Here is a 26,996-nt window from a genome sequence, read left to right as displayed (position 1 = left end):
AAAATAAAAAAATATGTAAATGACGGATAATGAAATCTCGATTATCACTTTATCATGCGAGAGTACAAAATGTTCGGTGACACCCGAACTTAGCCCTACCTAACTTGTTTATTGTTATATTAAATTCTATGAAACATCTAGAATATTGTTCTAAATTTTCAAGTTGATCTTAGTAACAGTTTCTAGGATACTGCCGTGAGACCTTGAGCCCTCAAGGCTAGTTAGGTTAAGTGCGCCGTTCTTTAAACGCGTTTTTCTCGAAACTGTATTTTTGAAGTCGGTTGGCAAAATTTCTCGAAATCTCAACCGATCTCCATAAAATTTTACACAGGTGTTTAAGATATGATTCTTATATAATTGGGCGAGTAATTTTTTTTTCGATTACAACTATTTGAAAAAAAAAATGTCGCGAAATTTTACTAAAATTTAAATTTTTTTGTAAAAATGTCTAAAAAAAAGTCCAAGTATCAGTTTTTTTCCTTCGTTCAAGCTCTACGTTAAGGTTTTAACGAAATCACGTAATTTTCACGTTAGAAAAAATCCTGTAAGAAATTATCCTGCCAACGCAGGCATATCTATTTTCGAAGGATCACCGGAAATGGCGCCGCAAAGGTCGAATTTAAGTGGGTATTCTATGCTAGAATTTTGAAAAATTCGATTTTTTCATATATTTAAAGATTAGACCTTTAAGAACATATCCTCTAAAGGATTTTCAAAAATTAAAATTATTTTAAGAGCTACAGTTACTTTAGTGACACAGTACCTAGCCCGGTAGGTAGGTAGACTCACCTTTTAAACGGGTTTTCTCGGAACTATTTTTTTCCACACGGTACCGGCATTATCTCAAGTTCTATATAACCGATTTACTTGAAATTTTGTGTGAACCTTCTTTATATACTCCTTTATCTTCATATAATCATTAATACCTTGTTTTTGCAGAATTTCAAAAAAAAAAACAACAAAAACCTAAAAAATGATTTTTATTTTCAGGCAGTCGCCATTTTTCAAAAAAACATTTTTTCGTGTTTCCTGAGGTAGGGACTATAACAGCATCCTTACTGATTAAGAATTTCTTTTTATTTTTTTTTTTTTTGCAGACCACCAGGAGAGTCAGTCAATGTCACCAGGATGCGCAATTTTTTACACTTGTCTCTCCCCCCTCTAATTATTTTACGTTTTAATATTTTTTTGTAAAATTTTTTTTCTGTATTTTTAAGATATCAATAAAAACACCATAAAAAAATGGATGGTAAAAATATTTTTGTTTTTTTTTTTAATAAAATCCAAAAAAACCGCCCAAAATTTGATTTCTAGAGTAGAATACCCCCTTAATATATATTTTTTTCAAAAACTTCAGAACTTCTTTGCTAATCGTGTATGTTTGTAACAATAAAAATGTAAAAAAAAATATATAGAATTTTTTTATGAGAAATAAATTGCTGAGAAACCCGAAGAAACTCAGGTAACCCTTTATGAGTTATAAGAGCATATTCAGACGAGGAAACCTTTGTCGCAGCAACTCTTTCTTTGTAGTCGAATTGGCGACAAGTAGACACGAAGGACATTGATGTCAGCTTCATCTGAATATTTACAATACGATTGGTAATTTTTATTTTATTATAGGTATAGCGGGTAAGGAATTGGAAGCTGAATGAAACTGCGTCCGTGAAGTGTACAATATTTTTAGAAAACTATATGAAGGAGATTTGGAAAAAATCTAATTGTCCAGCTGAACGCAATGGGATTTACGAATAGAGTCCATAATATTCTATTTAATTTATAGGTCTAATGAAAAAATGTTTAGAACTGAAATAGTTGTATATTTATTTTTGGCTTATTACCGCGTAAACAAATTGTTAACTATGTGATTCCAATTTCTTAAAAGAAACCAAAGTATGTTATGCTATACTTGACGCATACATTGCCAGCATTTATTGCCGTCAAAATACTGAAAATATGTGGCTTCTAAATTATTTCCAGCGATTTTGGACACTTTCATGCAGAATTATGCAAATCAGCCATTGAAAACGCAACAGCTGCACACTTGAAGAAAGCACATAAATTAAACTCATTTTAATTACAATTCCACACCTCGTAACGCTGGCACGTCATAAAGCCAAATACTTCATCATTTAGCATGCCAAAACTACGCGCTCACAACCAGAGAATGTAATAATATGTGTGTATGTGTATATGCACTTTTACACGAAATTTCGTATGATTTCGTACACTACTCTGCATGCCGGTTAGGTGTCGCCGTTCACATAATAGTCTCACATCTATGAGTAGTCGAGTCGCGTGTTTATATCACCAATAAATCGTGTCGAAATGAAAGCACTCGTAAAACGTGTAAATGTTGGTATTATTTACATGTTTGTGGCACGTTTGGCTAGCGTGTGGACGCTATTTTATGTGCAGGTGACAAAATATAAGAATATATGATATTTAACGCGGCAAAAACTTAAACCACAATATGCGCACACAATCACAGTGGCAGTGGAGCACCACAGCAGTACGCAAGCACTCATAACACGAATTTTGAACTTAAATAATGGTATGCGGCAATGCGGGAAGTAACAAATTGCGACACTTTAAAAATAGCATATCGGTAACAAAATACTTGTCACGTCATCATTGACATCAGCCCACCATTTTTTATTAATAACACTTTTTGCTCTCTGTAGGAATTATAAAAACGCTATTGTTTTAACTAATAAAAAAATATAGTTTTTCGAATACATAATCCATGCATGACAAGCATGTGTGGCAGTGTCAGTTTTGAGCGAAATTAAATTGAAACGAGACGTAACGCAATTGATTACGGCAATGTGCGAAAAACACGTGAAACAGATAGGTACTTTTATTTGTGTATGGTATATGCGTTTGGTTTTGTTTTAACGGGCGACGCAAGTAGAGATACATTCTTCAATAGCTTTTTTTTGACAGATCTCGCGTTAATCGTGTCAAGCTGTTATGTTATTTTCATCACGAATGTGTTTCGCGCTCTTCAGTCGACTTATGGTCAACACAATCGGCCTACTGGCCGTACTAGTCGCAACAACAGCGCCCATCTGGAGACCCAACATTCATTACTCGACCGTAATAATCAGCCGAATAGACCAAGTACAGCACGTAGTGAAGAAAATACAGCAGCGGTAGCTGAAAGTGAACACGAAACCGTGGAGTTTCGATTCGTCGCCGTTCGCAGCAACTCGGACTGCATACAAACATACATTTACATATACATATTTTTTGAAAAATGAAGCAAGTGGGTACATAACCGTCAATGGCGACGGTTCTTGCGCCCTGATAACCGACCATGGTTTTAAACCGGTCGATTGGCCACCAAGATCGCATGATTATACACCGATAGACCCTTTTCAAAAAATAAATGTCAAGGAATGTTCTGTCGAATGATAATAAACTTTCCTAATTAAAAAGAATTTTCAGTATTCGACTGAAATACTCGATTTCAATTGAACCGTTCTAGTTCTAGCCTAATATTTTTCCCGCGTAGTTTACCGTTAATGTGCGGAGATACTTCGTAGTTGACTAAGTGTTTACACTAATTATCAATTCACCTTTGTGCAATTATTTATTTATCTGGACAATTGAAAGTTCAGGCATGCGAATCTAATATAGCATTATAAATATCAATAACAAACAAAAGTCGAGCTGATGATGGTATATTGTGGGTAAACAATCTAACAATGCGTGTTCTTTTTAGAGAAATAGGGTCCTTAGTGAAGTATATTTTGTGTATGCAGAACTTCATAGAGATTTACAGATAAAATAACTATTTAAACTGCTACGATTGGCATATATATCGAGCTCAGTGATTATAGTCAATATATGGATATTTTCAACGCACTTGGGACGCAAATATAACAATTCTGTGATACTCAGAACAACTCGGTTTGGCTTTGAGGCTCTTTTGGCCTCAGGCATAAATACCTATCACTTTAATGGGAATAACTTTTTGTGCATGGCAAGTAATACGAAGTCGATCTTCAATTAGCCAATTAAGTCGTGGTTAGACTTCATTTTTTTTACGACCAATTTTTTATTTTTTTTTGACCAGTAGAAAAATACCAAAAGAATAAAAAAACATTTTATTCACGAAATAATATCGTATATAAGAGTCTTCTTTAGTCTCCGTTATTGGAAAAAAAAAGTTGTATGCTTATAATAAAGCACCCTTTATAAAGACATTGGTAGGCACATTATGGCATACGTTTCTCTATGTCGTATATGATGTGTATCGGAATCTTCTTGTGTTCTAGTGCACATAGTGAAAGTTTACTTTGTCAGCGATTTAATGATACACAGTAAACAACCAGAAGCAAATATCAATATAAATACAAAGACAACAAAAGCTATATCGAGGCGACTGTGGCGTCTCAGCTTACACGTCACATGCCAAGGGTCAGCAATTGCAAGGTCGACATGGCGGTTGCATTAAAGCTAGTTGTGATTTCGCAGCTTTGATGGACGCCATAATATGACTACGGCTTTGCTATAACATTAACAGCAACAACAATAGCAATAGCAACAACAATGACAACAGCAACCACTATCACACCCATGTACTTTAGTGTGTGTTTTGTGTGCGCAGACAAATGCAGTAAAACCTCTGTGCAATAGTAGTCTAGGACACGACACAGGCGGTCCACACAGCTGCGTGGAATTCAAGGAAAGGCAAATGGCCAATTGACATTCCGTTGTTGTCAGTTAATAGCAATACAGCAATACAAATAGTGCTATACGTTGTTCTACAAACGAGCATACGCACACATATTACATAACAATTGCGCTGCATGTGTAATTACAAAGCGCACAGTGTTTTAATATGCAGCAAATTATAATATATTAAAATGCAAAGTTAATTATTCAATTGCGGACAAAATTAATATAAAGTTTGTCAGGCTTAGGCTAGTAATTTTTTATGAATGAATTTGTTTGTATTACTAAACATTTTCTGTGCAGTTTATTACTTCAGGTGTTACATGGGTTTACGGATTTCAAAAATGTAACAACCTTTATGAAATTTCACACAGGTCTTTGAGATACAATTCTTAAAGGCTTGGACAAAGGATTTTTTTCGATTACAACTATTTGAAAAAAAAAAGTTGCGCAATTTTCATTCAAATGTTAAATTTTTTGTAAAAATGTCTGTAAAATCCATTTTCAGTATTTTTTCACTCTAGATGATCGTGGAAGAAGTAATTCTGGCATTTCGGGCGCTTTTTTTCTAGGTAAAACCAGAAATAGCGTCACAATGGTCGCGTTTAAAATATTTTTCCAAAAATTTCTGGACTTCTTTGAAAACAGTGTTTGTTTGTWACAAAAAAATTTTAGTAATAAAATATGTAATTTTGATGTGAGAAAAAATTGTTGATATTTTATTAAAGATGTTTTTTACCCGAGGAAAATGCATGTAGCCCCTTAATGGTAAGTGTCTTGTTCTTGCGAGAATCTTATAATATTACTAAGTTTTGCGTAGAAGTAGAAGTTGTTCACCTTCAACATACTCCAAAGTATGCCCTTTGTTGCTTGTGTCCAAAGACCTGAGGCGTTGCCCTAAGGTCCATTGCTTCAAACAACACTTCAATCAGCAGAATGCCCGAGGAATTGTACTCCCAACTGCCCACTCGTCTGTCTTTTCGTTTTTTTCCATCTCTATATACTCTAGTTATCTACCACCCTATATTACCTAGATATTAACCGAATCACCTACTGTCTCATAGACAACCGATGATACTTTGGAGAAGGAGGTATAGCTAGGGAGCAGTAGGCTTCTAAATGATAGTTCCAAGTATAGGGGGCAAGACCGCTGGGACAATAGTCCTAACGGTCAAGTGACTTATGAGTACATTCGGGACGTTGGGTTTGTTGAGAGTAATCCAAACCTCAGATTTTGTCTGAACTTGAGTTTTCTGCTTACGAGACATGGGCCTCTGCATTCATTTTTGCCTCAGAGGCACAAATATGGGCGGTGGTAGAGGACTGAGTGCATGTAGAGATCTGGGTGGCATGGGATTAGCTGGACTGATGGAGGTTTAGATGTTAACGGTGTGTTCTCCTCTAGTCGGAATGCCGAAAGTTGTCTGAATGTTGTGTGCAAGTAATGTGCGTAAGGGGATTCAAACCCTGGTCACCAGTCCAGACCAGTATGAAAGCTCAACTGGCAGTAGTTTCGGCTACGATATCTGAATTCATTGTGGTATCACGGGGAGCAGGAGCCCTTGGAACTCACTCCAATCTGCTCATGTGCACTAACTCTCGGGGAGTATCGTGGTGCTTGTGGTTAAAACCCGAATGCGGGAAGAACTGACACTTTGTCAGTTGATTGTGGAGTTGCATTGCAACCGGATGCCGGACCCAAAGTACTGCAGAGTTTTACGAAAGCCCTCGTTACTCATTATTTAATCTAAACTGAGCAACCTACTGAGCCTAATGGATTTTATGCCATTTTTTTAGAGGACAGGAATAAACTCCGAAATTTGGTGAACACCTCTAACCACATTTAACGCTGTCGTATATTTTGCAGCATTTTGGTTAAAACATGTTCACAGTTAATTCGTATATACCCCATCTAATATATATATATATATATATATGCAAGTGCTAATTTGGCCAGCGGTATCTAATTTCGAAAAGTCCCCGCTGTTTGCTGGAACTCAATGTCAATTACGGTCGATTTTTAGGGATTTGCTTTGTTACAAATTTTATTAGCTCTCAGACAAGCTCAATATGACGGCGAGGCAAAAGCAAAAAAGATTACACCAAGCAGACTGCCGGTGTAAATATACAATATATGTGAGTAGCTGTACAAACACTCTTACCTAAGTATGTATTAGTTTGCTACAGACACGTGAATGTGCTGCAACTACGTGTGTCGTGTGTCTGGTGCATGAAACTGTATATATACTTATATGTCAGTATGTGAGTATGGACTCCTAATTTGTATGGACATAGCGACCCTTTAGTGACATTTATTAGCTCCTTGCCCGTAAGTTGACTGTTCAATTGGCAGCGCTCCAAGCATGCCACTGTCTGTCCAAATACTTACACATGTATAGTTTACTATGTATGTGTGTAAATAGTCCGTGAAGAACCTGCATATAGGCACATGCACGTGATTTGACCCATGTGTGTCGCCGTTATATATGTAGTCATGTTCTAAGTTCACAAAGTCAAATGAGTTTAATGGTAATTGCCGACAAAACGAGTGATTAAACGACAAAGCGAATATTCGCCTCGATTGCGGGGCATAGCAACAAACACAAACACCGGGGTGTGTAAATAAATGCTTGGAGTTCAGTGCAAATACACATTCTAGCTTTGGCGGCACATTGCGTGCCCTCGTTGGACATTTGTATGTATGTAGGTACATACACCACAGCCGCCAAATTTCTCCACCAACATGTGCAGCTAACAATGCTTTCTTGCACAACTACATTCGTGTGTGTGTATATAAGTTTCTAATACATTCGTGTATATGTATATTTGTAAGTGGCTAAAACTGTGTGCACATATCTATTGCCTGCAGCTCAATTTGGTGGACCTCACACTGCCGCGCAAATGTGTCACCTGCTGTTGGCCACATCAACGCCAGCCTTCGGTTTTCCAATATAGTCGGGTAAATGTCTTCATACAAAAACTCGTTTATATTTTTGTTCTTTTGTTTTTGCTCTAATAGTTTTTTCGTCTCGGTCTGCCATCATCTCTGCTAGTTTGGTTTTTCTGCTTTTTTGCAATACATTTTTAGAACGCTTGTAATGATGATTTTCGATTGTTTTCCATTTTCGGTTATGACCAATAAAACTTTAGTATTAATTTTGACAGTTATGCTGTGGCATGTTTGGCGCGTCATAGCAATTTCATGGGCAATTGTCAGAATGCATCACATAATGGTTGCATATACTCAATGTGGAATACAAACCATAAAACGATGGAGACTTAAAGTGAAAATCTTTAAAGTATTCTTAGATATTTAAATGTTTAAAAATTTACAAAGCTTTTTAGCGCCTTTATCTTTATAAAAAAAAGATTGATAAAGACAAAGACATGAAAAAGCTTTGTAATATTTTAAAAAAATTTTGACAATTGGTTTGGTGGCAAATCCAACCTTTTATAAAGATATATGTGTGTATATAAATGTACTTAATCAAAAATCCTTATGAAAATCTCAATCTTTAGTTTATGTAAGGAATCATGAGTTCCTCTACCTTGTCAAAGCCATCTTGAAAGAGGCGATTTAAAAGAGTGTCTCTTTAGCGCCATTTGATATCAAATAGCGTGCTTCAAAATATTTTATATTCTGGGAAGGACATATTAAATTCGTCAAATACTTGTAACACTCAAAAGGAAATCACAGGGAACCTACAAATTATATATTAAAAAGATCAGCGCGGACAGTAGAGTCGATTTACCCATGTCGATCAGTCCGTATATATACGAACTAGTTCATCAGAAGGATGGGGACAATTCACGCAAGTGAGAAAAGTTCTCTGAGCGCCATTTACTTGGAAGTGGCAAGAAACCATTCTCTTATATATGGCGAAGACGAAAAAACCAAATATCCCCAGGGGTACCCAAACAAAACATCCAAATGAAGGTGAGTTAAAGTAAGACTACGAAGCCACGTACAAATCAAATCCAATGAAAAGATCAAAGGGTTACGATTTACTGGTTGATGTCCTAGTTAGAGTAAAGTCTAGTATCACTGCCGTCAAAGAAATGCGATAGATTTGGCACTTACGACAGCAGCCATTTAAAGTAACGCAAATTCCGTGCGGGAATCGGGGTGGAAGAGGGACTCAGTCGCCGAATCCTGGCATTCACTTCGGTGGATGAGTGTTTTCACACAATCCACATCCGAGCAAAATTTTTCCACAAAACAGCGATTTACGCCCATACCATGCCGCAGTGGAGGGAAAACAGACTGCCTACGTCGGAACATTACCATCGACAACAACACGTGYGGGTTGGGACAGATACCGAGAGTTGAAGAGGGAAGCGATATGCATTTGCAGACAAAAAAGGAGGGAGACTGAAATGTGTGAGTCCAAGGAACTTGACAAGCTGGCTGACAGTAGAAGTTATCAAGAGCGGGGCATATTCTTGTAGAACTCGCGGCGGTGATCTATGATAGTGACTGATGTGTGTAACAGACTGGAGCCCACCGTCAACAAACTGATTGGACCTTATCAGTGTGGCTTTAGACCTGGAAAACCTACAATAGACTACGCGCCAAATCTTGGAAAAGCCCCTTGAAAGGAAGATCGACTCGCACCACCTCTTAGTGACTTTTAAGTCGTCTTCAACAGCAATAAAAGGAGCTGCTTCTATGCCGCTATGTCTGAACTTGGGATCCCCGCAAAGCTTATACGGCTGTATAACCTAATGTTTGGATTCTTTACAAACTTAATTATAAAGATTTGGATTGATTTCTACTATATATTTCCATTTCAGCACCAGCATAATTTCTTAAAATATTCTTCTTTCCATTTACTATTTGGTATATACTTTAATAATTTCAACTAGATTGTATCGTCTTTTACTTGAGTTATTACAATATTGACATTAAAAAAAATTTTTTTTTTTCGTTACAAAAATTTTGTCAATTTATTTATATCGACTTCTACTTCCTGTGAATATTTCATTAAAATTTTCATATATTCACTACCGGGTGCATTTAGTACATTTTACCAACAGCCAACACCAACACACACATGCCAACCTGCCGCTTTAATATAACGTATGCAAAGCAAGCAAGTGTTGGGCTACGTGTCGTATACGTAACTACAAGTAGTTTAGCCTTTAGCTTTCATAACAATAGTGATAATGGTCTAACTCAATTTGACACAGCATCAATGCATGGGTAAATATACACAATACAAGTGCGAATGTTTATGTTAAATTTGCATACCGTTATGTATACCAGAGTGTTTGTATAAACACGAACCCGAGCGCATGCATCTATATGCCCACAATAAAGGCTTAGCTGTGTAGCTTTATATACATATTTCCACAAGTATTTGTTTATTAGCATAGCTTCAATGTTTGCCACATAATAAACACATATGCTAAACATATTTATGGTTTGTATCTAAATTGAAGCTTTGCATTGACGCTTTGTTCTGTTTTGCTACAATGTCCGAACATCTCATGCAGGCATGCATATTTTATGTGATTTTCGCTTTAGAACGCATGCGGCAAATGCAGCTATTTACGACGTTTATGTACAAATATTTGCTTATGTATAGTATACATATAATCTGCTTATTTGCTGCAGCTAACATCCGGGCTTTGAGTATTTTAAATTTGTTTCGATAATTTGCAGTAAATGTTGTAGCAGCTACGTCCCAGCCATGGCACAAGCTTGTCGCCTCGCCTGCATCGTAGCTGCTGTATAGTTTCTTCTATTCAGCAATTCTGTTTCACTCTTCTAATTCTTTTATGCTGCTTGGCTGCTGCATGAATGCAACTTTTCGCTTACCTCCTTACATTGCCTTCCCCCCACCTTTGCTCCCTGCCTTCCTCTTCTGCTGCAGTTTTACTGCAAAGTTAACAAGTCGAAATTAAAACGAATTGCAATGAGCTTTGCTTATTTGTGCTGTTTCATTCAAGAAAACTATTTTGAAATTTGCCAAAGTTTCCAAGAAAATGCAATACATATTTAATGGTACGACTGCTGGCAGCTGGAAATCTGTGGAAATATCCAAGCGCAAATAAAAACTAATTCACATTTGGTTTTGTGGTATTTGCCGGTATTGCAAGCAATACTAGGAGCTGTGAGCGTTTCGCCATTTATCCAAATAAATGTAAATTTTGCTGCAAATGCAACAGATAAAGTTTCGTTTAATTTTTTAATAATTTGGTGCATATTGCTAACTTACAGTTTTCTTTAGTATTTTCCAATTTACTTATTTATCTAGCCAACACTAAAAACAAATTACAGTTCACACACTAACTTTTATTGCTTCAGCAAGTCGATAGGAAAACGGAGAAAAGAAATATCCGACGATTTCGAGCCAAAATTTGTTCAGCGATGATGCATATTGCTGGCTCAATCGGTATGTACAAAAACAAAATTGCCGCAATTGAGATGCAGAGCAACTTGAAGATATTTGAGAGCTGCCATTTCATTCGGAAAAACCAATGGTTTGGTGGGCCAGTGGAATCGTCGGTAAAATTTCTTTAAAAATGATGTTGAATTGAAGCTCGCGATCGCGGCGGCCTTTACTTTCAACAAGATTGCGCCACTTCCCACATATCGAATCAATCAACAGATTTATTGAGAGAACATTTCGGCGATCAGCAAATTTAATGTTTGTGGCCGTCAATTAGCTATCAAGATCGTACGATTTCACACCGTTCCACTTTTTCCTGCAGATACTTTAAATGTAATGTGGAATGTTTACTATCATTTGAAAGAACATTGGTGTTTATACAAACGAAAAAGGCTGCATTCATTATCGAACCTTATGATATTTTCTAATTTTAACAACACAGAAGAGGATTTATTTGGTAAGGCCCAAAGAACGTACATATAATACATCAAATATTCGAATCACCAGGCATCAAGCATTAAAAAGTTGCAACGGAATCGCTATAATGTATCTAAATTTGCTTACATAACTAAGAAATGTATTGAATTGCACACAATACCACGAAAATGTGCAATAGTTCAGCGAAAATGTTCTGACTGAAAATGAATGCCCATCACATACATCATTCTATAAGTCAACTAGTTCAACATATAAATTGGAAAACAACAAACATGAGGCTAGTAGAGGCAGGTAATTTAAATACAAGCTGGACAAGGATAGATAATATCGGAGCAGTAAAATCATGACTTCTGAAGCCATTTGAATATTACTTTCGATACAAATTTAGTAGAAAATTTTCAAAAAAATCAAAACATATTTTGCACCAACTGTGAATGAAATAAAAAAATGTACGTAAATAAAATAATGTTAAATTACTAACTCTTATGTTTTTTGACCACCCGTTATGCACATTAGGACTTTTGGTGATACATTGCGTATACGCAACACACAGGCTTTGGAGGTTAAACGTATTATTTCAACTTATTTCGAATAGCAATTGCATCAGCGCCATTGCGCATGGCTTTGTGAATTCTATATAGTGTGTGTGTAGTGTGAAACTTTAATAAATCGATTTTCAAATCTTTCAATCAAAGCTAAAGTAATTTTAAGTTTGGCACCTCGACCAAAGCCACACGTACACACCACGGCAATGCCACGTACCGCTGTCAGCTTGAATTCGATAATTCGACCAAAAATAGTGCAATGCCGTTATATATTAGGTTATGTAAACACGGTCAAAAGGCTTCCATTGCAAGCATTCGTGTTACCTAACCAAGTTCGTCGCCATGTAGGTGTGCTTATAAATTATACCGTTTGTTAGCGCGAAGCTTCACCTTTCGCTTGAGCCGTTTTGTGTCGGTTTGCAGGTGTTAGAAGCGTGAAATTTAGTTTAAATTAACTTTCAACGTCAACTTTGCTTTCAACCTTCCTCATTTATTCTGCTTGCATGTGTGCGTGCGTTCTTCTGTGCGCTTGCTTTCGCTTTATTTAAAGTTTCTTTTAGTGTTTCAGGCAATTTCTAGAGTAATTTTTCTTGTCGACATACTAACCGCAGTAGTCTCAAGGTCTTTGTAACTATATACGACTGTCCTTTGATGTAGCGAAGAATTTGCATGCACATGCTTTAATTTTGTATGCAAAGAACTTAAAGTGCACATATGTGTGTGTTTGTGTGTGTAGGTGTGTGGTTATACGTATAGCTGAGAAAACGCTTTTGGGTATAGTTTCATATGCAGTTGGTGTGCCTCACCATGGTTGGTTTTTTTGCAACTACCACGTGCCATTTTATGCACACGAGAAATTCTAAACAGCAACATAACTTCAATTCTGCATTTATTTTGCACATTTCTCCTTTTTGAGGCAACAGCTGTCGTTGAAATTTCTTTTAACTGCATTTGCATGACTTTTATGGCGCCGCTTAGCTATAGTATGTGTATTTGGCTATATGCATTTGTTTACTAAAATAAAATGTTATTTTAATTTTATTTGTAAAGCACTGACACAGACGGCCACTACGAAAAAACTTATTCAAGATATTTTGTTTATAACTTTCGACATTTTAGCAGTAGTATAGCCTTGTTTTTAATTGCTATAAATTTCATATAAGAACTTGGTTTTGATCGTTCAGTTTGTATGACAGCTATATACTATAATAATTCGATCTATTTGATTTCTTCCAAGATTGTTCCGTTGCTTTAGAAAATAATTCATTTCAAATATTGTGAAGTTAACTCGACAAATAAAAAAAAAAAATCCATTAAAGCACTGGATTTTGATCAATAAGTCTGTATGACAAATATAGTAACTCGAAATTAATAATTTCTAGGGAGATTGCACTATTGCCTTAGTTAATAATATCGTCAATATATATCGTCAATTGAAAAAGTTTTCAATAGAAGCACTTGATTCCGATCGTTCAACTTATATAGCAACTATATGTAAGAGTGGTCCGACATCGACGATTTCAACAAACTAGGAATCTCCTTGGCGAAAAAGGATAATGTGCAAAATTTCAGGTCGATGTTTCGAAAACAGACAACTAAGTTCACATATATTGTATATAGACAGCCAGATCATTGATCATTTGTTTAGATATTTTCAAAGGTCTTCGACATTTCTACTGGGTGTAACAAATTTTGTATCGAAGTTAATATATAATGACTTGTTCTGGGTATAAAAAATATATTTGAAGGTCAAACTTTTCGTGATCCCAATTAGAGGATCATAATTTACACAGTTTAGCTGTTATGGGTTATCTAACATCCTCTTTTGTTTACTCATAAAAATAGCATCTTTTCTGACAAAGACATCTGAGGCGTAATTATCAGCAGAGTATAAACGACCTCTGATCAGTTTCCAAAATAAYAAATAAATAAAACGACTTAATTTGAGATCGTCCTTCCAATTAGCCATAACATTAATATTTTACTAGGATATTTTTAAATAAGTATATAGTTAGTTATTGTGATTATTATTTTGGAATTGAAAATACAATGAAGTTTCAGTTTATCTACTATTTCTGCCAAAAGTAGATTAACGTTCGCATAGCATTCTATGTGCTCAATTATTGCACCGAATGAAAGATGCCAAACAGAATGCTAGAAAAACGATTTAAAGTCTGTGTAAGTGTGTAAAAAGTATTAAAATAACGTTAAAAGAAACCTGTTCTCTAAAAGAATTATCAACAAGTGGGCGAAAAAAAGCCTTTATTGATCCAAATCTTGAAGCAGAAGTGTTAACCTTAATAAACCAAAACCAATAAAGAAGAAAAACAGTTAAAAATAGTGCTGCTTTGACTCAAAGAGCAGTTGAAGCAAAGAAATAACTTAAAAACTTATAAAAAAACCGAAGAATCCCAAAAAACTGAACGGCAAGTAAAAATAGGAAAAACAAAGCTACGCAAGTTGTACGACGATTTGCTAAAATATTCCGTTGCGTGCATTATAATAGACCATGAAACATATATAAAAATGGGGTCAAAAATATTTACCAGGTCCCCAATTCTATACGAAACCAAAAGATGGTACTGTCAACCAGTTAGTCTCAGCAATTGAAATAGAAAAATTTGGCAAGAAAATACTTTGCTCTTGCGGCCTTAAGACCACTCCATTTTCCACAAAGACTACTATATCCGTATTAGCCGACAATTATAAGAAGTATCTAAACAATCGTCTTATAACATTTTATTAGCTCCGCTTTGCCTCTGTTGGAAGATAAAAATGTAAATTTTGTTAAACAAGAGGAGAATCCTCCAAACGCTTCAGAATTTGGCCCGACAGAGAAGTATTGATCAATTGCCAAAAGAAACTTGAATCATCGAGTTACCGCAAACGTCGGCGAATTAAAAAAAAAAACTGACTTAAGGCTAGTTATGTCATTACAAAAGAAGGTGGGGCCTTCAAAAGAGTTACTTTGCAAGGAATTTTAATATTCAAGTACCGTATTGAATTTTTTCACATCACTAATTTACATACATATTTATGAGTCAAAGTTCCTCTATTACCCTTATATTCGCTATTCAAGTAAATATATATGTATCTGCATGTGGAGTTTATACAAACTTCTAGTTATAAAGAGAAATTTTCGTTACTATTAAATTTGGTCAACGATGCGTGTCCGCCAAGGCAACACACAAAACGAAAACCGAAATACACCGAGTGATATCGCTCGCATGAATTGCAGTACTTGGACACTTCACTGACATCGAGTTGGACGTGCAGTCAGAATGTATGGACGGACGACGGCACGGCTTGACGATATGCATATACTCGTATAGCGGATACAGCGACATGTTTTGCATGCAAAGTGCACAGCGTAGGTCGCGTATGTTGCAACATACGCCGTAACTGCCACTTGTTACGGTACAAGTAGACTTTTGACAACAAATTTTATTCTTTCAATGCATGGTAAATTTTTGTTTTGCCTTTCCCTAGTTGCCTTTTGCCAGTGCTCTTTGCTTTGCCAAAGAATTCTTGCAATGTGTCTGCTTTTGTTTTGAGTTGCCACAGTTGAAGTGTAGATATGTCAGTTTGTAGACTGGTGTGCCGGTGGACAAGCTCTTACACATACCTATATATACATAAATATATATATACAGATATGTGCGTTCATATAAATACAGCCGTCGCTTTAAAGGAATTTGCATTTCATGTCGCCGCCTGCTGTTTGTTGACTTTTTCTTGCCACTTATTCTTCTTATCATATGTTTTCGTTGCGCCAGTTCGTTATGATTGTTGTAGACTTAGATCGTGGTGGTAGTGTGTAATAGCAGGATGCATTTAAGGAAAATGCTGTCACATGGTCGGTTGCCATTCTTGAGGCCAATGTCTACATGCATTTCGGAAATTAGCTACAATTGGCCCTCGTAGTACCTCGTAGTTGCATAAATATATGTGAATTTATTTAATATTTTTTACTTGTTGATACTGAAGGTTTTGTGCAACTGAAGTTGAAAATGCTCATGTTACTAACCCATTGACATATGAAGAAACAACATTTGCTTAAAACTGATGAAATAATATTTGTTTTTGGAGCAAGGACAGATAATATTGGAAGGAGTAAGGTTATTTTTAACTAAATTTGATATTATTTTCGGTTAAAATTCTGTAGAAATTTTTCAAAATATTAATTTGCTAGCTTTACACGAACTGTTTGCCGTAATAAAATAATATGAAATTACTATTTCTTATGTATTTTGACCACCCCTTCAGGCTTATTAGGCACTTTTGGTGATACATGGCGTATACGCAACGCACTGGGGGAGCCTGCTTTAGTAGCTTCAACGAATCAAATTTTGAATCTCTTTAAAATAATCTAAGAATATTTTATAGATGGGAACACGAAATATGTTCGAAGCTAGAAGGGAAATAGTATCGAGCGCCTAGCAGATATATGAGCGCTTGGGCAGAAAGCGAAAACTTTGACGCGCGAATTCTCGGTTTTTCATTTTTACGCTTTCTCTTTTTCTTCAATTTATAAAAAAAATTTAAAATTATAAAAATTTTTTGGAATTTTTTTAGTTTAACTAGAAGATAAATTATTAGAAAATATGAATCTTTTGTTGCCGGCATTTTTTGCATCCAGCCTCCGTCCGAAAAATGCATATGTGAGCTGCATCGGGCAATTCCTTCCCTGATTAATGCAGCTATCGATAATTAAAAAAAAGAAAATATTAATAAAAATTTATTTTAATTTTATATGAGTTCGATTTTCTGCGAATACAGTCGAAAAAATTGAAAAGCTTTTACTGAGCTATTCAGTTAAAAGGTTGCATGGATTTTCTCGGGTAAAATACAAAATTGTTTTATTATATAGAAAATTAATAATTTATTCAAATTTTTTACTATTACAAACTTACAAAAAATAAAACAAACAAAAAATCTGAAATTTTTGAAAAAAATATATTTTAAATCCGGCCATTGCGACGCCATTTCCGATGAGCACTCGAAAATAATGTGCCTGCGTTAGCAGGATAACTTCTTACCGGATTATTTAAAGTGAAAAAATACACGTTTTAGTTAAACCTTAACTTATAACTTGCACAATGAAAATAAATGGATTTTTGGCCGCCACTTTCATAAAAAAATTTAAATTTCGGTGAACTTTTCGCGACATTTTTTTTTTTCAAATAGTTATAATCGAAAAAAGTCCTTCGTCCAACTTATTTAAGAATTGTATCTCAAGGACCTGTGAAGAATTTTATGATGATGAGTAGTTCTCGAGAAATCTTACCAAGCGACTTCAAAAACACAAAGAAACGAGAAGAACGGGTTTAAAGAATCTAGTTCTCCAGGCTGTATCTCCGAAACTATTACTCTAATCAACTTGAAATTTAGGACAATAGTCGGGAGGTGTTGTGCAACCTCGTGTAACCCCTTGCCAGTGTGATTCCTAACCTTGAGAAAGCAGTTACAAATTTTCTACTTCAGTGAATCGGAGCCGGCAAAGTTCATCAATGCCTTCCGCCTTAGCGTCAGAAAACTGGCTGGCTGACCAAAGAAAAAATAGAAGTATTTCCTATGGTCATACAATCGTAATATAATCGTTAATTACTAAAGAAGTAAATTTTCCCGAAACTTTCCATATAAATTTAAATGACACTGCCGACTTGCACTATCGCTCGTTGAAAATACTTATTTCAAGCAACGCTGCTAACGGTAGACCTAATCTCCTAGGCCGTTGGAATGCCAGCTGTTCTAGTTACCGTCGGCAGCGACGCGCAACGCTGCAATTTTTCGTTGAAAACTTCACAGGCAGGCACAGTTTTAAATAAACTCTTCGTTGTTCCCCAGAGCTACATATAATGTATTTTTTGGCTGTTTAACTTTGACTTAAAAGCAAATAAAAATAGACCTTTTGCCAGGCATTTTGTATGCGCAAAATCCATTTTAGGTTTTTTGTCAAAACTCCCGTAACCCAAATACACTTTCAGCTGCACTTCCTGGCGCTATTTAAGATATAGTTTCCGGCGCGCATTGCAATTCTCATAATATATACAAATTCAAACATACACAAATGTACATATGTATGTATCATATATACAATTAAGCATAAAAGTACATATATGTATAGTCAAGATTATATATGTGTGTACATACACATATAAATAAACTGAGTGGGAATGCATGCTGCTCCAAAATAACTAACAACAGCAGCAATAACAGCAATATAACCCGGTAGTATGAATAAAAAGAGGAAACAAAAGCATTAAGGTGAAAGCAGGATAAGCTGTTCGCAGCAACAACAATAAGCAGCGGCAAGCAGTAACAGCGAAATCGGCCAGAACAGATGCCAGAGGATCTTAGTGCTAGACACCAGGACGCCAGGACATTTAAGTTCCACCATTTATTGTGCATGGCAAGCAGATCCCGCCACCATCACTGTGTGTTGGAGTATTTCAAATTGCATGCTCCAGTTGTGCTGCCTGTAACGTGGGTCGCCGCCCACGCCACTCCCAAATTCTCCACCGATCACCCCGTACACATGCACAACTATTTGCCCGTCTGTTGTTTGTCCGTATGCTGCTTGGGAAAAATTCTGTTGCATGGTACAAGCAGCAAAACGCTCGGATTAAAGTTACCATAAATTTTATGGACAATAAATCAGCTGCAAGGTTGCTTAGGACTGCGCAAGGTATATGTTAAACGCATACGTGCATGTGTGTGTGTGTGTGTCGATTCAAATTACTGCACCGTGTGTGTATGTTGCAAGCGTGTAAAGTGCGAAGAAAGCAAATTTCCTGAAATGAGCTTTTAAGAAATTAAAGCTTCAACCGTGAAGTGATAATAAATAACTTAAATGATAACGCAGTTAAGTGTGGTAATTGTTGGGGAGTTCAACAGCATGTCCGTATGCAAGCATGTACCGTTAAGTGTGTACACTGAATATCGCAATTAATCGAAAGTGTTTATTTACATGTTTTTAGTCAAAAGTGCAGAACTTATGTGTGGCAAGTAAATGCATTTTTGGCTGGCTGCGTATCCATAACTAATGCGGCAAGAATAATTTGTCAAATTAAATAAGGTGTATTCTTATTACTCTCACAAAGCTTCGTTGCCCATAAGTTGCGCATAAAAGGGAAAAGAAAAAATTAGAAGTAGTTATATTTCATTCAATTCAAATGCATTTATTGTTTTGTCAACCAAGCAATGGGCAGTACCGAGGTATATATTGAGAGCCAATTTTTCCATCTGTTGTCCATCTGTATGCTATTAAAGTATTTATTTAATGTTTTACTGATCACAATCCGAATAATTCTGGAAGAGCGCCAGCAATGTTTTATAGTCCTATAAGCCGTTTTTGCGTTAACTTCCAACTCCACTTTTTTTTCAAAAGTCAGTTGTTTAGAGTATAATAAATCTGCTAATAATCTCAGTGCATTTAGCGTAGAAGATTACTTTAAGTAAATTTTACTAATATACTGCTATAATAACCAATATAGTTTTACTAATGAAATTTATTTCAGGAAATATTTTATAATACTAAGAAATAATGTTTTTTATGCAAGACGTAAGTTCTTAAAAACTCTGATATATTGTTAATATAAATTTAAAATATTTTCTTGAAATTTAGTTTGGACGCCCATATATCGACGAAAGACTTTGAGCCTACCACAAATTGGTTGAGGCGTCAAATACGAATATCGATTCTCGCAAATTTGCTCACCTCGCTCAAGGTATACATACCCAGAAGTTGTAACCGTAACCATGCCAAAGCCGATCAATGAAGTCGAAAATATCTACATGCCTCCACCATTTATTAGTCCACAACTCTAGCAACATGTTAGGTCTGTTGCAAGTGTACTATTGTGGATATTTTCAGTAATTTTTGTTTATAGTTTTTATTACTGAAAATCATATACGTATTTATTGGATCCTTATCAATTGCAAAGATAATTTTGCCTATATTTGCTTATTTGACATTCATCACATATCAGCATTTTAATAATATATATAGTATTTATTGATATTGGGAGCCGAAAGCCTCTCATTCAATTTTGGTTCTAACATTGCTTTTTTTCTTAACTAGGTATTTGTATCAAATATCAAGCTTCCAGTACGTTAATATAACCATTTTTGGACACCAACAAAGTTTTTTGTTAACACTAGTTTACAGTTATTTTGCGACCGTGATAGGAGAGGCTGATTCTTGCTAATTTAAGAGATCATCTCAGTGTGAAATTTTCGTGAAATAGATTTTTTTTTAGTTATTTTTGCATTATCGGAAGATATACACTGTAATAAATATTCTCTCAATTGAAATCGAAATTCTAATTATTACGGTCACTACACCGTTTCTTGTAGAAAAGGGACAGAGTGGAGAAAATAGCGACTCTAATCTTTAAACACGTTTTTCTCATAATTTTGTTTCTCAAAACGGTTTCCACTCACAGAGGAAGAGTTTTGAGCATCCAATTTAGAGGGAATATTTTTAACGTCATTGGCTATCGCACTTTGGAAGCTTTTATTTTTTTATTGAAATCCTTCTATTTTTTTCTACGAAAAACTGTTGACAAAAAGAGCCAGATTCAATAAAACAGCCGCCATTTTGTCAAATGTATTTATTTATAAAAACAAAAATCAGACAGATTAGTTAATTTGAACATTAAAAAAAATCGCGAAAATCAGTGATTATTCAAAGGGCCGCATTGAGATAATCCCTTAAATGCAGCAAATGGCTCTGGCAAGGAACGAGAGCAAGACGAAATATTTTCACAAGAAGAAGAAGAAACCCGAAAATAATCGTACAAATTTCCTAATACGTAAAATTTTTTGTGTTGTAGTCAAGCGATCAAATAACCAGCATTTATCAACAGGTGATGGAAAATTTTTGAACTCAAATTCTTAATCACGACAAAGGTATTGGACCCCACACCCCTTTTAGCACATTAGTCGGAAATTTTTCCTTCAGATTTGTGGAGTAGTGTAATTATATAATGAACAAAGGAAGAAGAAGAAAACGTCCGAAACCCTATAAAATATAAATATAACTGATCAGCGTCACCAGCTGAGTCTATTGAGCCATGCCTGTTTTGTCCGTCTTCATATACGCGAACTATTCTCTTCGTTTTTGAGTTAGCAGTGTGAAATAAATCACACGTCACATTCTCCGCAAGAACGATCGGAAATTCTATATAAATAGAAAAATTTTTCAATGTTACAAAATTTGACATGGATATTTGTCGAAAACAACTGTGCAATCTCCGAAGAAATTGTTCAGATCGGATCATTATAGCACATAGCTAACAGCGTGCATAGCTAAACCGATATAGTTATGTCCGTCTGTCTTCTCGTCTGTCTATCCGCTTGTCAGTGAATATACAAAGTAGTCTCCCGCCTTTTTAAGATATCGATCTGAGATTTTAAACGTCGTTTTGTCCCAAAGAGCTGCTATTTGTCGAAATCGCTAATATTGAACCTATCCATCACTGTAGCATATACATAGCTGTAATTTAAACTGAACAATCGGAATAAAGTGCTTGTATGGCATTATTTTTTGTTTGATATTATATCTTGGAAAAGTTTGGTTATGGTTTAAGGTAATAATGCAATATCGATTAAAACTGTTCAGTTCGGTACAGTTATAGCATATAGCTGAAATACAACCGACCGATTAAAATCTGGTGAGTTCTGGTACCACCTTAATTAACGTTATTCTTGTTTTTATTACAATTAAAATTTTACTTCTCTCCGATCTTAGCACACAAAACTTGATTTTTTCAACTTTCTTCATTGCGCTAAGATGATAGATATTTCTGCTGGCACAAAACTACCAAACAAAATTAATATCAGAAAGTTCAAATGTCACCCGAAAAGAGCGAGTGAAATAACCTTCTCTTTCTTCTTACAAAACTATTGCTATGGACAACGTATCAGTGAGCAAGTGACTAAAATAAAATCGAAAAATAAGCATTGCTGCATGAAACAACGAAATTCATTTGCTTTAAATTCTCAAATCTTGAAAATCTGAAATTAAGCCTTATCTAGATAATGGATTGTAAAAATCTAGTGTATCTAAGCGCACACATATGGGTTTTGCCACTCACCTTGTGTCCTGGCGCATAGCAAGAGGCAAAAGTAGGACAGCAACTCCGTCAGCTTCATTTTTCATTCGTATGTGGTGTATTGCGTCGCTACGTATGCACGTATGTGTATATGTGTGCGTATGTGAAAATTGTTAAATACACAAATGCGATTGTGCAGCTGCTTGATTGTTCTCAATGTTTTGCTATTTTGTTCTGGCCGCTTGCTGTGCTGTTGCTGTTGCTTCTATTATTTTCAAGCGACTGCTCTAAGCCGCAACTACTGCTGGCTTGTCAAGTGTTGCATTCCTCGTGAAGTCCCATTTGCAGAAACTATTTTTAAGCTTTTTACTTTCACACAGCTTTTCATGGTCGTCGGTTGCAATTTTTGCCTATCTCTGCACCGGCTGAAATTTATTTGATTTTATTTTTGTTTACCGTCGGCACTTCATGCATACATATATGTGTATGTTTGTGTGCGTAAGACCATATTTCGAAAGTTTTCGTTTATTGCGTACACAAAGTTGTTTCAATGCCACTGCAAATAATTGAAATTTTATATTTTAATTACATATCTATACATACAAATACATACATATATAGAATATGTTATGTGCGTGAGTATGTGTTTTCAAAAAATTTGTAAAATTTAATAAATAAAGCAGACAATAGTCTGCGCTTCCCAGAAGTTCGTTAGTTCAATGTATGAAACATTTTACATTCCTACCGCAATTTAAGTAAATTTCATTGGAAAATCAAATAAAACCAGAAAGAAATTAGGTTAGGGAATTATTAAGTCAATCTTTTCTCCATTTATTTCTTTTAATAGAAACCACTTTTGCCCCGAAAATATTTTAAAGTGTTGCAAGCTTACGGCAATTTTTATTTTTTATTTTTTGTCAGATTTAATATCACCTTCATTGCACATGGTCGAGTATATAGAATACTATATTGAGACACATTTTATTAATATTTTATTTTTTCTGTGCAATCCAACCGCAATACTTTTGCACGAATCTCGCAATATGCCAGTGTAGTGTAAAATATATAACAATTTGCAACAATATTTTACTTTGAGCTTCTGTTTTCAAAGCAGTAATAGCACAAATATACGTAGAAGTATGTATTAGTTATTGTGTAGATGTATTTACTTATGCACTTACTTTAAAAGCACTTTAAGCTTATGCAATAAAATATTGTGAAGAAAAGTAACCATTGTAGAAAAATGCAAGAGCATAATGGAGAATTATACACTTATATAGAATCATACTATTTTCTTTTTAATGTTATTCACAAATGAATGCCTAAAAGGAGGCTTTTACCTAGACATGTAGCGTGAGCTTAACACTTAAACAATCAGCCGCGTATAGTAGGTTGTACTCTTTAAGATGCTCTTGATCTGAATATTTATTTTTCCACCTTCAAAGTAATCTCCACCAGAAATAACACATATACTTACGCAGACACTTTTTCCAGTCCTCGAAAGCACTTTTTGGGATGGTCTTCAGCTTCTTCAACGAAATTTGTTTTATCTATTCGATTGACTAAAAAAGGGTTTCACAGAGTGGCAATTCCAATTTGGGGAACAAGAAAAAATCATGGTGGTTGGTCAATGATATTCATAACATTTTTGGCTCTAAATGCGGTCGCAATCGTATTCTTTTCGAAAAGAAACTGTGTTCTACCGGTGTGGCTGCATCCCGTTGTGTATATTAAAAAAAAAAAAAAGTTAGCCATTCGTAGAAGGTGTCAAACTTCTAGGCCGTTACAATTACCAGATAAAAGCCAATATGTATGTAAGCCAAAACGTATGGCATATCCAACGTTTCGCACTGCGCTAATGTTTTTCTTTCGGCACGGATGTCGGGAGCTTACGAGCGCACTGCGCAACGATGGATGTACTATACGTTTTAAGAGCGGTAGGGGGACAAAAAATTCAATATCTTTCGAATGGTATGAATGAAGAACAATTTTTTTGCAATTTATTAAAGGTATATATTTATGCGTTTTTTTAGTGTGAAGAACACTTTAAAAATTCCAATTGTTTAACACAAAATTATGTAATATATTATTATTTAATCAAATGGATCGTGAAAAAATATCTGTAATATAGCACGAACATATTTCCTTGACTTCACAATTTTCACCGATTTATCTCCAGCAGTTTATGAGAAAGTAATCTTAAATTTTTTCATGCTGTAACAAGAAAAAACCTTAACTTCGGTTGCACCGAAGCTAAATACCCCTCACAGGTACACCTCCGTTAGTAACTATGCGTTCAGTTGATTATATTGTTACCTTAAGCAGTAATCCGTACCAAATTTCGTGACGATACCACATCAAATGCCACAGTTTTCCATACAGGCTCTTGATTCCGATTGTTCAGTTTACATGGCTATATGTTATAGTGGGGTTCCATATCGGCAGTTCCGACAAATGAGCAGCTCCTTGAAGAGAAAATGACGTTTGTAAAATTTCAAAACGATATCTTGAAAACTGAGTAACTAGTTTGTATATATACAGACAGACAGACGGATGGACATGGCTAAATCGACTCAGCTCGACATACTGATCATATATATATACTTTATAGTGTCTCCGACCCTTCCTTCTGGGTGTTACAAACTGTTCAGGGTATAAAAATAATTTTGACGAAATATTTATATCACGTCTGGTCCTCTTCCTAATAAAATGCTAATTTTCAAAATCATTGATTTTTCGAAATATCGTGGACCATTTAATGTGGTTTGACCCTACTGTTATGATCAAGAAATAGTAAAAATTTAGTCACATGGAGCTTTTTACCAATAGCTTTGCGCAAACGTCGCATAAAACTCAAATGCTATTCCTCGTTGGCAGTTTAGACGGTCGGAAGGAATTCGTAGTGGACCACACCTCGATAATCGAAAAAAGCTGCCAACATAAACTGGATTTTTGAGCTGATTTTAGCTCCACCTCATCTTCCCCACGCTATTCAGCAGATTGATCGTGTGTTTCCGGGTCTTAAACATATATCCAAGACTCATCACCAATAATAATACGTTTCATGAAAGCTTGGTAGTCGCAAACGCGGCGCTGTATTTCGAAAAATTGAGTGATGTTGGAACTAAGCGTGCATTCACTTTTCTTATGTCCAAATTATCCTTCAAAATGGTTTAACTGATCCTTCCGATATTTAAATGATATCAGTAAGATCTCTGACTATTAATATTCGATTATCAACATTATGTGATAATGTTAAATAGAGATAATATCTGGTCAGTGCTACCCCTATCTCCCATATACTTAACATATGATTTTCAAACTTCCGCTACGCTTTATACCTAAATGTAAGTGCATTTGTAAGATATCTTAGCAAAATTTAATTTCCAGACTGGAATACCCGGCTTTCCTCGTAACCTGAAAATATGTCGTTTGTTCTAAATATTTAAGTAATCAATTTTTTACACTGACCTTGGTTGACTTGCCTTTAAATAATTGGTGCTATTTCTGATTAAAATTCGCCTTGAAACGAAGTGTCAAGCGTGGGTCTTTAATGTAATGAGAATGCAAAGGTCATATGTATATGAGAGACGAAAATAAACACAAACTGCAATTTCTGCAATGCATTAGTTGCGGAGAAGTTGGCCGCCAGCAAATGTTGCGACATTACTGTTGCATTAATCAATGGCGAAGGTCAACTGCCACCTACAAGGAATCTAAGTGCTTGAATAACTAAAACCGTTAGTCAGCACGGCAAAACAGTGTAGCAATTTGTCTTGCATTTGGCGGCATTCTTAATGGCTGACGCAGCGCAAGGTGTTGCACGAATACATTTGCATATCAATGCGGGGCAAATGGTGCACACACAGTAAATTTACTGTTATGCTAAGTAAGGTGCAATAAAGCGGTTGCACGAAAATGGCATACCGCGAAAAATGTCACCCATTACTTGACATTTCAAGTAGAATTATATAAAAAGAAGAACAAAAGTAGCAAACAATAAAAATTAGTTCTGGCTAAAATTGGCCATAAAGTGCAGTGGTAATTTATATAAATACACATGCAATTGCACATATTTACCGTAGTCTGATTCTATAAGTGTGTATACACTGTGTGTGGTAGCACGCAACCCACATGCCACAACGCGGTCACAGTGCTTGCGAGTTTGGTGTGTCCGCTCAAATCAAGCGCTGCCATGCTCTTGCCGACGACTTTCAGCCATATTCACCTTACTAATTTACATTTTATGTCATGTCATGAACGTAATTGAAATTTCCTACCGCTAAAAAGGCAACAATGGGCAGTGAAGTGCTATACCACCGGCGACGGCGAGTGGAAATGCGCTGCTGGCGTGTTGACGCAGCGCATACATGTACAGCAAAGTATGTATGTTTATGTCCCACCACCGCTAATGCATGTGTATGTGTGTTTGTACGGAAAACTCCTGCATTTGCCTTTTTGCAGTCTGTCTCCCCCTTGCGTTGCACTGTGGCTAATTACAAACAGCGAAAACAATTCATTTTTATGTTCCCTTTCGCCAGTCTGCGGCTCCACCAGCATTTCACTCGCCTCGCTGCATTCTATTTGCTGCACTTTTCTTTCTTTCTTTCTTCATATTCATACCTTTTTTGTTTGCCGACGTTCATATTCTATTTCTGTTGCAATGGCGTCATTATTATTTAGCCTCTCTACTTCTCCCCTGCATGTATGTAAGTATGATTCTTGCATTTTGCAAAGAACGTCTGTGGTTGTTGGCGTAAAAGGTGGAGCGGCGAGGCAGAGAAAACACAAAAGTCAGAAATGGAAGTTGCAACTTTATTGTTATTACTAAGTGTTCGTTTATGTTGATTGTACACGCACATATATGAATATACTTA

At 35.7% G+C, this 26,996-nt stretch overlaps 1 protein-coding gene across 1 annotated transcript in view; it reads right to left on the bottom strand.

Annotated features, from left to right (window-relative positions):
* Positions 1–22,233, bottom strand: part of LOC108969136 (carbonic anhydrase-related protein 10) — a 111,710-nt gene extending 89,477 nt beyond the window's left edge. The window contains exon 1 of the mRNA XM_018933724.1: positions 22,162–22,233. Within this exon, the coding sequence (XP_018789269.1) occupies positions 22,162–22,219 (58 nt within the window). The 5' untranslated portion in view covers positions 22,220–22,233. The remainder of the gene's footprint in view (positions 1–22,161) is intronic.
* Positions 22,234–26,996: the final 4,763 nt, after the last annotated feature.

Source organism: Bactrocera latifrons, unplaced genomic scaffold (genome assembly GCF_001853355.1).
Source record: "Bactrocera latifrons isolate USDA-ARS-PBARC rearing strain unplaced genomic scaffold, ASM185335v1 scaffold_0, whole genome shotgun sequence".
NCBI classification, from domain to species: domain Eukaryota; kingdom Metazoa; phylum Arthropoda; class Insecta; order Diptera; family Tephritidae; genus Bactrocera; species Bactrocera latifrons.
Note: the sequence above shows the minus strand (reverse complement) of the source record. Positions and strands in the feature narration are given on the sequence as shown.